This window comes from Urocitellus parryii, chromosome 8, assembly GCF_045843805.1.
Source record: "Urocitellus parryii isolate mUroPar1 chromosome 8, mUroPar1.hap1, whole genome shotgun sequence".
NCBI classification, from domain to species: domain Eukaryota; kingdom Metazoa; phylum Chordata; class Mammalia; order Rodentia; family Sciuridae; genus Urocitellus; species Urocitellus parryii.
Genome location: NC_135538.1, coordinates 59,250,542 through 59,267,017, shown reverse-complemented (window position 1 = coordinate 59,267,017; position 16,476 = coordinate 59,250,542). Strand labels below are relative to the sequence as shown.

At 30.2% G+C, this 16,476-nt stretch overlaps 1 protein-coding gene across 3 annotated transcripts in view; it reads left to right on the top strand.

The window, feature by feature from the left end:
* Grik2 (glutamate ionotropic receptor kainate type subunit 2) overlaps positions 1–10,996 on the top strand; it is a 634,369-nt gene extending 623,373 nt beyond the window's left edge. Inside the window, exon 16 of one of the 3 annotated variants that reach the window (XM_026406867.2) lies at positions 10,832–10,996. In XM_026406867.2, the coding sequence (XP_026262652.1) occupies positions 10,832–10,996 (165 nt within the window). Of the gene's footprint in view, positions 1–6,782; positions 6,831–8,383; positions 8,504–10,831 lie in introns of those variants that run through there. The other 2 variants (XM_077801706.1, XM_077801707.1) reach the window with 2 other exon arrangements.
* Positions 10,997–16,476: the final 5,480 nt, after the last annotated feature.

Genomic DNA, 16,476 nt, shown 5'->3' with positions numbered 1-16,476 from the left:
ATTTTTCAGATGCCAAGCGGAATTTTTGATATTCTGTGGACATATATGACTTTCTAAAAATTAGGAAAAGGAAATTAATTTTTTTTTAAACCTGAGACAGATGGGGCAGTATCATTATATTGGTAAGGATGTGAACAGTAGTTCTTATTTCAGCACAGACTGGGTACTGCAGTCTCACAGCCCATGCTTGCACAGGGCCGCCATATAACTCCCTTAGGGAAATCCAGATTTTCTACCTCAGCACTGGTGATGATTCAGATCCTTCCCTGGCTTCTGCTGTAGTTTCATCTTTGACTTCTCCAGTGTGTATATTTCTTCTAATTGTACTATTTTTTCAATTTACAAGTTCATATTTTGTATTTTCACTAGAACAAACCTTGTCTAGTTTTCTACCTTGAAAATTCACACCAATCATTTTAGGTTAAGCATTAAATTGTCCAGACCTGTTCCCTAATCAATAGTTTTAATGGGTTTGGGCATAAGGCATGGCTTGTATCTACAAGATGGAGGTGGGTTTTTAATTTCTGTTGCAATGAAAACAATGTGGCCTGTACATTTCATGTTTTTGCTTGGCTGATTTCAGGTCCAATCGTCATCTAACATTCATCCCCTGTTGAAATGTTGGGAAGCTATTTTTCTCATTTTAAATAATTTCTGGAATTAAGTGTAGATATCTTTTCTCTGTAAATCCTATGCACATCTTCATTATTTCTAACCATACTACCTTGTTTAGCTTTATTGTTTCTGTGTGGGGCACTTTTCTCCCTGGTAAACTGTTATTTCCTTATGGACAAGAACTTTGTTCTTTTCTTTGTATCTCAAAGATCTTGAATAATGCCTCATGGCATAATTCTATCAATCATTTAAGTTCATGATGAAATTGATTCCAGGAAGATATTTTAAAAGTATATCATAGAGAAAATTTTAGTACATTGATTATTGATTTATTGGAGGTGACTCATTCTATTTATTGTGATAAATTGTGTTCAAGAGCTCAATTCTTCATTTTTCTTGAAATCTGTTAGGCTTTGTAATCCAGCCTAAAAGATATTTAACACCTTATTTAATTTATTAAAATTAGCTATAACATATTCCTGGTTTTTATCATAAAAAATTCATGAATCCATATAGCAATTCACAATTTACTTAAATTTACCATAATGGGTGTTTTAACCTAAAATTTTTATAATTAAAAACAAGGTAAACAGTTGTGAAATTACTTATTCATTCAATAAATATTTATTAAGAGACAAATCTGCAATGAATTTCTTTGCACATTGAATGTAAACAAGAATGTACTAGTCACAGTTATGGTTCAAATTGCATTCTCATCACATTTCTCCTTACTAAATTTCTTTCTTCTTGTTTTGATCTATAGCATTTCAGTATTAAAAAAAAAATCAACTTCCCTGTCTCTATCTGAATAGTGTGTCATATATAATGTATAGACAGCATAGTTGAATATGAACTTTATGAATCAAATTTATGATTATGTAATATATTTACATATCAGTCTTACATTTAATGGTAATGATGATGATGAAATTAGATCAATAACTTTTATTGTTTAAAGATGGAAATAAAATATCTTATATGACTTTTATGTTGTAAAATATTATTGAAAACAATTCTTGATAACCATAGCTTTTCTCATAATTACAAGCTGATAATTAACGCTAGTATATAAAAGTATCATTTTAGTTCAATCCCTAGCACCACAAAAAGAAAAACACCACATTATATTAAAATGAATCAAAGTAAAAATGAAAACAGGGACTAAAATGGAAATACATAGAGTATAAAAATAAACAAACATGAATTGCATTGCTTTCAAATAACCATAGATGGTATACAATAATTTGTATAATATAGACTTTAATTTTGATGCAAATATTAAAGCATCAAAGATACATTGATTTTTATTTATTCACATTTTTAAAATAAATAAGTATTTTTCTGATTTTTTCCAATTGGACCATTTGGAGGAATGCTCAGAAGTTTTTTTTGTCTGAATATATTTTTTAAAGTAACCAATCAACATGTGCATTTTATATAATTTTATTTTGGTATTAACTTTTCCTTGATTGTAAATATGTTGCTCTGTAAGATTGTAACAATTGAATTGGAGTAAACAATCCAAGAACTAGTCCTATACCTCACACAATGATCAGTACATTTTAGGTGCATAGATTTGTTGAATAGGTCTCATTATGTCCTTATGATACTTATAATTGAAACAAGCTGCTTAACAAAACAGTTTTCTATGGTACTTATGGTAATATACTAGCTTTGTAAGTATATAGTAATAGTTTGAATCTTTATAAAATTATTTGTTATTTAATTATGGTTCATTAATTTATGTTTAAAATTTCTCATTTTACATAATTAATGTCCTGTTTTAAAAAATATCCACAACTATGTCTTATGTTGACTTTCAGCTAGAATAGTAACATATACATATAGATTGATACATTTTAGCCTGATATACATACAAAAATACTGTATTCCCTACTTAACAAAATGAATTTAATTGTACAAATTGTTTTTATTGAATGTCTTGGCCATGAGTTATTGAGTCCTCTGACACAAAAACACCTTCAAAAAGTGCGCCAAATATTTACTATTTTATCATATTTATTTACACTAAATACAGTGAATAATCTGAGAAATAAAATAAATAAATAGTTGCTTTGATAGTGAGCTGGTAAGATAGATATCTTGAGCACATATATTTGTTCTACTATCTTTCTAAGATGGTTGAAGTATACAGTATTATATCTATGAGTGATAGTTGTTTCTTAGGGCAAAGCTGGTTTCAGTCAATACAGTTGATGTTATTATAGATTTCCGGAGAATCTTATCCAAGATAATCTCCAAAAAATGATATTTTTCTGGTATTGACAGTCCAAAACAAGTTTTTGTAGGGCACCCAGAATGTTTTTGTTTGTAGTTGAATAACATATGTAGAAAATTACTTACTATAAATCAGAGGAGTAGAAGCACAAATAAATGAAACTTTTCAGTGTATGGAGTGATAGGAGAAAATCAGAGTGGTTTAGTTAAAACTTGCAAGACAATGGATCCTGAGTGAAAAATTGTCCATTAGGAAAATGCATTTCAAAGTTCCCTGAATTTGTATTTTATAGAAGCCAAATAATTAAAACAAGTTTCTATATACAAATTGCTTTCTGTATGTTGAAGAATTAGTGTTTACAGAAATAGTTCTTTTTAAAGAACCCATTTATTGAATAAGTTACAGTAATTCAAACTGTGTTATAAATGATCAATAAAGATTTTGTTTGTTTATGTTTTTCTCAGTGATGTCTATTTACACAATGCAATATATCTGCACTTTTCATTAATTAAATTTGGTGCAAGAAATTTTAAATGCATTTAAATTTTCAGAAATTAAAGTTAATTAAATTAAGTTGATTTTTAATAGAAGAATATTTAACTATATAATGTGTTGTTCTTTAAAAGTTAAATGTTGTAAATAAACCTGGACCAATATTTCCATTAGTATTGTTTTTATGTCCCTTTGTCTGAGGCAGAGTGTCTTTCAATTTCCTTTAATGATCTGTATAAAGACCAACTAGATGGTTTTTAAAAATGTCTTTATATGTAAATTTGAGATACTTGGAAATAATATTTCTGTATGTATTTAACTCACTAATCCACTTTCAGCTAAAGGATTTTCAAGTCAACTATTTATGATGATGCAGTCTTTATTTATCCCTGCAAGTGATGTTCTAAAACTGAGATTGTAGCTTGACAAATGACAATTTTGCTATCATATTTTTTTTATAAATGACTTTAGGTTTTTTGTTTATTTTTTCTTTTTAGTTATAGATTGACACACAATATTTTTATTTATTTTTATGTGGTTCTGAGGATCAAACTCAGTGCCTCACACATGAGAGTCAAGCACTTTACCACTGAGCGACAGCCCCAGTCCGACTTTAGGCTTTTTGACATGCATGTCGATGTCACTTCAGTACAAAACTATCCAAAGAGCCATGAAAATGTCATTACCTATATTGTGCAGAGGAGGGTAGTGTCTCAAAGGTCAAATATGTTACTCAAGGTCAATGATGCTTAGTCTAACACTTTAAATTATCTCATACTATACACAATGAAGGTGATTATTTAACTATTTTTATTGCTTATTTTCCCTTGAAGTTGCACTGAGACAATCTATAGATTAGGAGTTTCAATAAAATAAACAGATTGCAGCCTTAGATCATAGGCACTGTCTAATTATTTCATTTTCCAAACTATAAATAAATAGTTTTAGAATTAGAAAAACACGAGAGCACAATTCAACCTTGTTTTAATCAAGTTTAAATTGGTTTAGCCTTTCTTTACTTTCTAAAAATTAAATAAATCGGATTATGAACCTATAATGGAAGTGCATTAGGAATTAAGGTATGAAATCCTATCATTTTGACAGCAAAGGTGGAACTTGATTTCATTTTTAAGTAAAATAAGCAGACCACAGAAATGCAAGTACCATATGATCTCACTTATATGTGGAATATAAAAAGCTTGTTCTCTTAAAAGCTGAGCATGGAATGGTGGTTATCAGAGCCTGCAGAGTCAGAGGGAAAATGGGGAGAGGAGAGGTTGATCATTGGGTATTAAATTAAAAACAAGAGTAAAATATTCTGGTATGCTATTTTATAATAGAATAATTAGGGAAAACAATGGCAGTGCTGTACATCCCAAAAAAGCTAGAATAAAGGATTTTGAATGTTTTCATTATAAAAAAATGAGAAATGTTTGAGGAGATGTGTTTAACTGTCTTAAACGTCCCATGATATATGTGGATCAATGAATCACATTACCTTACCCGTTAATATATACAATTTTTATGTTTTGTGTATTAGTTTAAAAAATAAATTTATTTATTTCACTGGTGTATTAACTAAAGTTGTTTTGAATCTAGCCAGACATTATTTATTGATTTTTCTAGCTAAAATAGGGAAGTATGAAAATGTATAATGAAGATTTATTTTTCCTAGTCTCACTCTATTTGCAAATATAATATGAAGATATTGGGTAACTTTTCTTAAGTCAAGGCTTCTTAGAATATTTTAATCTTTGGCTATGTTTATCATTGTAAAATAATCCAGGCTAAAACATAACATGCTTTGTCATTTGATTTACTCAGAAAGATATGCATTTCATTTTTCTCTATTTTTTTCTGTTTGCTATATAATTTAGTGTGCAAATAATTTAACATTTAATAGAAAAAGAATCCAAGCAAAAAGATCAACTAAGAATGAAATCATCATTAATGAGGCTGCCTCATATAATAAAGCTTTCATATAATGAATGTTAAGAGATTAAGGTTCCTGTCTTAACTTTGATGTTAGCTGTGTGCTTATAGGTACAACTTAAATACTTAAGTTTTAGTTTCTCTTTTTATAGAATTACATTGATTAAGCAATAGGGTCTCTACAAACCTTACACATAAAGTCCCTTCTGACTCTGTAAGTCTTATGTAAATAGCATAACTTTTTCAAAATCATAGCTACAAAAAAACTGAATATCAAGATCAAAGTTGCTTTATATTTTGAACATGAGTGTTTTAACAATTCATTTATCATCTCTCTTTGCTTCATATAGCCTTAGGTCAATTCAGACTTTTGATATACAGCATTAGCTGTTTGATAACTTTAAAAGGTTACCAGTTAAAAATAGTATAAATCAAAAGGAAAAATTTAATGGGTCACATTAAATGATATTTGTTTTCTGATTTAATACACTAATATTCATATAAATACTATATGAAATATTCTATACATTTTATTCCCTTTTAGTTATTTATTTAGTCATTATTTAATGTGATATAATTTTCTGTAATGGATTACAGTAACTATTTTGATTTGCATCCACTACATACAATTCATGTTTCTATAGCAAATGGCTTATAGGGACAGAAATTAAGTGGAAAGTGTCAAGAATGTATTGATTATCCATAACTGGTTAAAAATTTTTAAATGAAAACCACAAAATGGAACAGTTTGGTTGTCATATGCTGGTATATGTTATTAGATTAATTACAAAACCTGATACAGCAGATCAAAGATATTTTCACAGGGATTCAAAAAATAACTACATGAAAAAAATGGTTGTGAATCATTCTGAATGATTTAGTTAATTCTCTCAAGAAATAGGATAGCAAGACACATAAAATAGTTTCATTCTTAAAAACAAACACTAATAAAGACTTGATAGTAACATATACTTTATGATTATTTGTTTAGGTGATAAACAAATACATTAATTTAACATGAGAATGATGAGCTTAAGAGTTAAAAACATCAAACTTGTAATTTTTCTGCAGTTTCTGGTTTTAACTTAATAATAAATTTTATGACAGTGTTCAATGTGGAGTGTGGTTATAGCTAGAATTCTAATGTTTAAAATATCTGTTTTCCAAAAGCTGTGACATCATGTTTTCATATGTCTATAAATTGGAAAGTTAAGTTATTCTGAAATACCAACAATGGTGTTTTGTGAAGCCACTTAAGTGCACATGTATCAGTGGACTATTTATGTGTGTTTTTATTATACTCAAAATACAAGTTAGGGCTTTAAAATCGATGTAAATTAACCAGTTACATACTTTTAAAAGTTTCTAGGCATTTATTATTTGAAGAATGAGAAATGTAAATACAGTTTGCTTCATTCGATCTAGTAAATTTTGTAAAGAATTTTACTTATTTTAATGTAATTATACATGCTAACAGCTCAAAGATTTAAATTTTCATTTTCAGGAATCTTCTATTTGGTTAGTGCCACCATACCATCCAGACACTGTTTAGTAAACTTTTGAAACTTACTAAAAGAGGTTTTTAATAATGGTTAGTATCCTTGTGCCTTTCTTTTTTCTTTTTGTAGTCTGTTACATTAATGTGGAGAAACATTTTCATTGCTGTTTTCACTCTAAGGGACTTCCCTTATGTAAGGATACAATGCATGGGTTTCCACGCCTGAGAAACAAAGTGATTTACAGGCAAAATAGTTTTCCCTCTGATACTTCTCTACACTTATTTCTTCCTCCCTCTCTCCTTCACTCCTTCCTTGCTTCATTTATTTCTCTTATTCTTTCCTCCTACTAATTCTTTATGATAACTCGGGAAACTCATGTAAAGTGCACATGATTTTTGTAAAGCCTATTTCATAGTTCAATTAAAAAAAACTTAAAAATTCTAAACACTCTTGGGAAGTAGAAAAATCTGTTTCTATTGAATGATAACAAGTTAAAGCTTTATGTAAACGTTATAGTAACTTTCTGACAGCATACAATAAGGACATTTCACAAAACGATGTGATTTCGATTTTAGATATATACACAGATCAAGATAGGGAATTTATATTACAGAACTATAACAAAAACCAAACCAAAACTAAACAAAACAAGATGTATACCCTAGTTAAAAACAACTAAGTCATACTTTATGATATCATTAAATGCCTTTAATTTGTTCTGTTGATTCCAAAATCTTTCTGAAATTGAAAGGATGTCAAAAGTTTCATGATGGATTTGAAATAATCTCTCGATGAGATAAGAACCTATCTTTTCACAGTAATTTTCTTTGTAACCTAAAGGAAAACTATTTTTCAGGTAATCTTATACTGATAGATCAAAAAGGAACTGGCAAAATTCAGCTTATTTAGAGAGAAGATTAATAAAGTTGATATTTTGACATTATACAATCAAGACCATTGGTTGATTAAAGGTTGCTTCACTAAAATTTTCACTTTCTAATGGCTTTGTAAAATAAATGAAGTCTAAAATGATAAAGGTGGGTTACAGGTTTATAATTTTGAGATTGTTTCTAAATTGGTAACTAGAATTACTTAAGATAATTTAAAAGTATAAAAGATAAACTATTCTGATCTTAGGTTGGAACAGGTTTTGCCTACATTTTATATTAGTCTTAAAATCTGATATTACATGAAATTACTTTTTAGTTTTATGTCTTCATTTATATTCTAAGGTAAACATAGGGTACCAATTATTGAATTTACTAGAAATAAAATTGAGTCATTTGTAGTTGCATGTATATGACACTTATAAGATTATTTCCTAAGAAAATTGGTTGCTTAGTCTACTTCTTTAGTACAGACAAAAAAAAAATAATATTTCCGCCTTTTCTGCTGTGAAACCAATGTAATCAAAATGCCTGAAAATTGAGACTGCCAAAAGAAGGTGATACAAATTAGTCAGTGTTGGGGGAATTTGGTGCATTTGAACAAAAATATTAATTCAAACAATTCCGTATTTCACGTCCTACAACATTTAAGGGTAATGGGATCAAGGTCTGAGCCTGTCACGTTATCTAATCCATTCTTCTGTTAAATGTTTCAACAGAGAGCCAAGACTAAATTACCTCAAGACTATGTATTTCTCCCCCTTTTGGAGTCAGATTTTTCCATTTCTGCAGTGTTGTCATCATCATCATCTTCATCATCATTATCATCATGTTCTTAATAAATACATCTAATAGTAGGTATTAAGCAATGAGAAACACTGTGTCCATACATTGGCTGGCAGGTGCCATAGAAGTCCTTTAATAGATGTATAATTCATGAATTTCAGAACTGTTTATTTTAACAAATAATAAATAATGAATGTTAGTGACTATAAATAATGGGAAATTGATGGATAACATTTAATCATCACCCATTTTCAGTGATAATAAATTAACATTTTTACTAATTTTATGTTATTTAACAAATGCCAAAGTTTTACATTTGGTTTCGTTAAGCTTCTAAATGTGAAAAAGTTTTAAGCAATTAAATCAGAAAAACTGTTAAATAAGACTTAAAATATTAGGGCCATGTGTAGTTATTATTGTTAATAATTAATTAGGTTGCTATTGTTAATTAGATCAGCACTTAAAGAACACGTGTGTGTACAAGCAGTGCCATAAGAAATTGTTCTCTGCTCTTTACAGTTCAGCATGAATGATGCATAGGAGACCTAGAGGCCTGATAGAAAAGCATAAAAATGAGTACAAAATACTGGAGAATAGAACTAAATTGAGTGAAAATATTCAGCCTGTGGAAAGGGTTTCCTAGATAAACTAATATCTGAGTCATGTCCTGAGCTAAGGGATAAAGTGGTAGTTATATAAAAATGAAAAACCGAAACAGGATAACAGAGCAAGAAGAAGCAAAGGAAAAAAGTTGTGGTGGTACAAATAGGGAAGGCTGTGTAGACAGAGAAAAGGAGAAGTTGGGTCGAGGGAAGATGGGAAAATGAGGAGAGGGCTGAATCAGAGAAGTCACAATGGGAGATATGATTTGACCTATTTCTTACAGGAGAAAATGTTGTTAATAATTTATGGTTAAATATGTAGATTATCCTGGCAACTGTGAGCCCTTACAGATGGAATATAGTAAACACACACTTAGGAAAGCCAGTAAGTAAGTTATTTAAGGAACTTATCAGAGAAAAATGAGGATATAGACACAGATGAATAAAAAGGTATCAAAAATCTCATAACTTGGATACACTGTAGAAGATGGTGTGAATGACAGGAAGTCACTTACCCTCTGATTTACTGTCTCTCTCATGTACAGGCCTAACTAATGTATTGTTTAAAGTGTCACAAAAGACCATGCATGCAAATTAATTTTTAAGAACATCAGACATATGTGTGCTAAAATTTTTATTCTATATCTCTTAGAAGTAGTCTAAATTAAGAAACAGCAAGGTAGAAATACGTAATGCAACAAACAGGTCTTCACATGCATTTTTTATTAGGTTTATTTCATCATGTTTTCATATCACTTTTTTACAGTTCTGTAACTGTTTTTGTACTTGTCAATGTTTGGTTGATGTCTAGATTTTTTTGGTTCTTGTACAAAAAGAGCCTAATTTGAGTTTCAACTCTGATATGCTGCAGTTGGTTTATCTGATTTGAGTGTAACTAACACACAAATATCTCAATCAAGTGGAGAAAGAAATTAACCCAATTTTGTTTCATGTATACAACTCTGTAATGGAATTCTGAGGAGCTGTGATAATGATCCCCAGATATACAGAATATCTAGAAAATCTTTTACAAATAAGATGGGAATTAAGAAAAAAAATATTGGGTCACTTTTATTTCTCATGGGATAAATTATTTTCAGCTCTCAGTTGTCAAGTTGTTCATGACAAAACAAAGATAATATTTGTTCATAGATGTTTAACACATTACAATTTGTCATTTCATAATTAAATCACATTTGTTTCTAATCACCATTCATATTTTATAGGTAAAGTCACAAAAATGTAATTAAATACTAGAAATTATTTTCATAGCTTTGTCTGTGTGAGTGCTATTTTTGTTGTTTTGAATGCATAATGAAGAGTCAATGTTTACAGAAAATTTGCATATTTCATCTTGTGATCTGAAAAGTAGTACATTTCTTCTATATTGTTTACTTTTTAACTGTCAAGAATGGATTTCTGGTGCAGATTTATGTATGTTTGAATTTAAATTTTAAGGTAAATTTTTATTTTATACTGATCAATTTTACATATGTCATCAGAAAATCTTTTTCAATAGATATGAATTATATACATTACTAGCTGAGAGTTCATTTCTGTATCAGGTGGAAATAAACTAGCCCACTTTGATGGCATATTTTAATTATAATATGTTGTATCTTAACACTGTAAAAATTTGTTATAACTTTTATAATGAAAAATTTCAAACCTTTGAGTCTGCTAAATTGGCAAGTCTATTGAGATGGATTTTAATATTGTTTCTGGAAATTTACAGTTTGTCTGTTTTGTAATATTCAAATATTCTGTGTTTTTCTGTAGAGATCCTTCTGTAGTGCTATGGTAGAAGAACTGAGGATGTCCCTGAAGTGCCAGCGTCGTCTAAAACACAAGCCACAGGCCCCAGTTATTGTGAAAACAGAAGAAGTTATCAACATGCACACATTTAACGACAGAAGGTTGCCAGGTAAAGAAACCATGGCATAAAGCTGGGAGGCCAAACACCCAAGCACAAACTGTCGTCTTTTTTTCCAAGCAATTTAGCGAGAATGTTTCCTGTGGAAATATGCAACCTGTGCAAAATAAAATGAGTTACCTCATGCCGCTGTGTCTATGAACTAGAGACTCTGTGATCTAAGCAGTTACAATGATCAGACTTGATTTACAAGCATCATGGATCAACCAAGTTACACGGGGTTACACTGTTTATCATGGGTTCCTCCCTTCTTCTGAGTGAATGTTACATGCGCATTTTGTGGCTGGTTTCAAATGCAGTCCAGTGAGCAATTACAGGTTCTTTTGAAGCCCATCTGTTGCCAGGAGATGGAATGTCAATGCCCAACAGGGTAACCAATAGAAAAAAGTCTTTAAGAATAAAAATACTTGGAATCAGCAAAAACTGTAGTGTAACAAGAAACAGTACAGTCTTCTGAGCAGCCAGATAATAGAAGTGATTATGTTACTAGCCCCCACTACTCAGTATTATTGTCTGAATAAACAACATGTGTTTATAGGATGTGAAAAAAATGTAATGCAAAACACATCTGAATTCCATGGAAAGTGGAATATAAAGCAGATCTTCATCAATTGTTTTTCTTTCTTTTTTTTTTCTTTTTCTGATAGTCTGTGTTGCTGATTGAGATAGAAATATCAATTATGAAGGCAATAATGTTTTTTTTCTTAAGTTCACCAAGACAAGAGATTTAACATGCAACTCTACCAGATCCCTACTTATTCTCCTGATACCCTTTCCCTAACCCCACACCAGAAATAAAAATGCAACAGTTGATTCATTGTTTCTGAGTCGAAAGGATGTTTTGCAATCTTTGTCTGAACTTGTAAAGGAGGGCTCAATATTGATTGGTTATGTGAAGGCAGAAGCTTTCATGCTAACATTAAGATACGTCAATCCAAACCCTTGTTCCTGTTAGAAATGAACTTGATGGAGTCTGGGCAGATCTTGATGTTAAGAGAAAGGGGACTTGTCATCTACAGTAAAGTATGTGAAAAGAACTTTGAAGTGGACTGCATTTAACAATACAGTCACAATGTTAAATGAACAAAATTCTTGAGCAGTTTTTTTTCAAAAAAATGTTCAGGTTTATTTGTGGAAATGCAAGATTTCTATGAAAATAGTTTTTGTATGGAAATTTTTGTAATACTTTTTATCAACAAAATAAGAACATGTGTTCCTGTCAGGGGTGTGATGTCAAGCATGAATGGTAGTGCGTGTGCACCACCAACGTTTGGTGAAAACTATTTTTATCAAGAAAAAGGAATCATAGAAGAGAAATATTTTCAAGTTAGATAATATAAAAGCTAGGTGCACTACCACCACTGCTTACCATGCCACACCCCTGGTTTCCATGAGACTGACAACATGCTGTAATGAACAATTGTGTGTAAAATGGTAAAAGACACAGACCTCTTGACAACATTGTGATTACAGTTGAGTGCACACAGTTTGCTGTTTGAATCCAATGCACAAAATTAAAAAAAAAAAAACATTAAAATTATGTCCATTTTACTTTCAGCTTTGACTTTCATTTTTCTCTTGCATGTATAAGTATGTGCACCATATACTCTTTGTGTTAAGAGAAGTACGCATTCTGAATTCTTCTAGGTCATCAAACATGGCCACTTCCCAACACCTGAAGACAAGAACAAAGATTGGAGAAAGAACTACTCAGATTTAGGAAAATCTGGACTGTGATGTAATGTAGTCTTTAGGCTTAGGGTAGTTAAAAGGAGAAAAATTAGTGATTCTAGAGATAACAGTCATAATCTGACCCTTTCTGTGAGTGGATACTGACTATGTTCATTGGGTTGTACAAGATTATATAGTGATCACTGGTATTTGAAGTTTAGCTCATATCCAATTTAAGAATTTCTTGTGTATTAATAGTCCAGTGGAATTCAACAAAGGGAAAGGAATAGATAGATTCAATATTAATAATTGTGATGAAGTTTAGATTTTAATACACTAGTAGAATCGTTTTAATCATTAATCATAATTTATTTTCTATTATTTTTGATAACACAATCCATAAAATTTCATTTATACTGCTGATTAATTAATTTACTTAATTTTAAATGAACATTACATTTAAAGCCCCTGACAGAAAATAAATGAACAAAATCTCTGTGAAGCATTTCTTCAGTCTAAATTGTCACATAATCAAATTGCCTAATATCTAAATTAAGTTAAAAATTAAAAACCCAAGTGCTTTAAAAATTTTTTGGTGTTATGATTATTTTAAGTTCAAGTTTATATTTCAGTGATAATTTTGTTCTAAGATATCATTTTAGAGAATTTTAAAAATCATATCTAAAACCTCTTATTGTTTAGTTACTTGGTAAACAACCTCAAATAACATATTTAACAAAATTTGAGTTTTGGATAATGTTAAACTTTTCATCAATCACATTCTAATTTGAATTTAAGGCATTTTAAAATTTCAATTTCTTATTATATTAAACAATCTTAGTGAGTAGACAGGAGATACACATCTTTAGTTTTTAAGTAGTCAGAAAATGATTATTTGTATTTTCAATACAATTTGATATTTTACTCTCTATTAAGTTAGTAAAATTCAAAAATTATTAATAACTTGCTGCATTTTAACTCTATAGGTAATACAGATTATAGAGAGTGGATAATTTTTTTATTCAGTTTCCTAAAAGGTGTCTATAATATGGTCAAAATAGATATTTTCCTACATTAGGTACTGATACATACATGAGATAATCTTAATTGTAATGAAATATTACTTTCAAAATAAATTTCAAACAATAAAAGAAAGTCTCCTCTCTGGGAAGGCAGTGTGTTGGAGTAAACATTATTTTCAAGAATGGTATGCAAATTGCAAAGTGAGGAAGAGAGTATTTGTTCTAGTCAACAGCATAACCTGTGACTTGAGGTAATGAATGGAGACACATACACCACAATTGTATAATTTATATTCATAAACAACACATATAATTAACTGGAACTACTATGAGAACACCAATTATATAAATGCACAGGTGGATATATCCATAACTTCCTATGAGTAACTCTAACTACTAAGGGAACACTAAGGAGATTCTATTTAATAGATGCATAAAATGAATATGGATATTTTATTGATTGCAGTGTTTTAAACATTGGAAAATTCAGTCATGTATATTTGCATCTATACATATTTATTTTAAATACAAATTACACATTGCTATTGTTGAATGAGTGCATGTGCTGAGTACTAATGATTTCAAAGTATTTTAATCCCAAGATACTTTTAAATATATGTTGGTTATGAAATAAACTATATATTCAAAAGAGTATATACAATGTATATGTGCAGCAGATCAAGGCACCTGACTGGAGTGTGGAACAAAAATTGTACTTTGGAGGGAGTGGGCTGTTGTATATATTCTGAGTCTAGGCTTATGGAGGCTCTTGTCCAACTCTCAGATGTAAATTTAATCAGAGTAAATTTTCACAAGAGACAAAAGAGTATCCATCTGTTTTAAAGAACAGAGTGTGAAAAGTCCAAGAATTTCATTAGTGTGCAAAATACTCAAGTGAAGTATAAAGAGCAATGGGCCAAGCTTACCTTGAGAATTTGTCTTCAGGTTTAAGATAGAATGACACTGACATTGAGGATTTTGGTTAATGACAGGTCTGTGTCTAGAATTTGAGTCACTGTGTTCCAATATGAGCTAAAGGGTCATTCTCTGTACCTGCAGAGGAATTATTATCTCAAGATCCCTCTCTTCTTTTGCTTTCTGGAGGTTCAATTTTCCCCTGGGCTGTGAAGAATCATGTTTTCGCTAAAATGTATCCTCTCTAACTTTGATTCATTATGTACTTTTGGTTATTTCTAGAGAAGAGTGCTTGAGAAGTTAATTTTTTTGTAGATACTTCATGTTTCATGCTGCTTTTTAAAAAATCTTCATAAATAGTTGTTTTCCTACCTATAGAATTCTAAGCTGAAATTGTTTTCCCAGATAAATCTAAAGAAATTCTACTATTTCACCCTCCATTTTGATTTTCTTTTTCTTATTTTTTAGTTCTCCATTCTGTAGAAACCTGAAATCATTTAGTTCCCTGGGTCTTTGTATATGATCCTTTGGTTTTTACAAATTCTCTCTTAAATTGTTTGATATTCTCTCTACTTAGCATCCTGAATTATTTCAGTCACAGCCATGTCTCTACCATCCTTTATTGTCCAAGGTTCTTTGTGAGTTTTTCAGGTTATCACCTGTTGTCCCTCAGCTGCAGGAAAACATTTGAACTACTACTTTGACTATACCCACCTTCCTTCTTTTCTCAGTTTTTTTCTTTCTTCCCTTCTTTCTTTCTTTCCTCTTTTTTGACATTGGAATCCATGAACCTTTGAGTCTAAATTCATCATTGCGCTCTTCTCATTTGAGTTCCCTCTGTCTTCTGGATGTTATACTGAGCTTTTCATTTCTGCCAAGATGTTTTAATTTCTATGAGGTGTTGAATAATGACTGTGGTATCTTGTCTCATTTCTTAGACATTCACTTCTTCCTGAAAATACTTTTTCTCCCTGTTGCTTTTTTTATGTTTGTTCATTTGGATTTCTATCTTCCATATTAGAGATTTTGTTCAGATGTTTGCTTGTTAAATCTTAGTAACCAGTTCAGAACAACTAAAATCTGATTTAGAGGCTCTCTGTGTATGACTAGTTGGGAAGAGAATACTTACCTAATTTAAAATTGTCCTAGCTTAATCTAGGTGACCTGTGATGCTGTAATCTATCAATATATCCCTGTCTTTGCAGATTTCCTCCTAAGACTGTTAGATTCTCCTGAGAATATTTTATTTCTTCTCTATAGCTCAATACCCTGATTGCCAGTATTCCAGTAGCTGTCAGGTAACAGAGGTTGGGATCTCTGTATTCTGCTTTCAGAATGACTAATTGATCACTTGCTTTATTTTAAGTTTAAAACAGTCTTTTCAACTGAATCTGGCATTTTCCAGCCTAGAGACTCCTAGCTTATCACTTTTAAAAATATGTACAAAATTTTATTTAAAAAGTGTACATTTTATGTGCCAATTAAAAATAATAATAATTTTTAAGAATTAATAAAAATAATCCCTAGAAGTTTGCTTTTATTTGGTAGAGAGCAAGCTTTAAGAAGTGAAAGTGGGTAAACAAATGCAGATATCTGTTATTTCCAAACTATGTTTAATAGGTCCTCCTTGTTTTATGCTTTTATTATATTACTAATCATTACTCTCTTAGTGAACTCCCCTGCAGGATTTTAAGAATCCTCTTTAATGTATTGCTTTACACTATATCTTGCCTTCACATTTAATATGAGCCTAATTTAAAAGAGATTTTAAACAAATGTGTCTCTGCCTCTTTACAAAGGATAATCACTGTTTTCCTACACTGCAGCTAGAGATTTCAGTAATATTATATTTTCAGAGACTTGTAACATTATCAATTTCAATA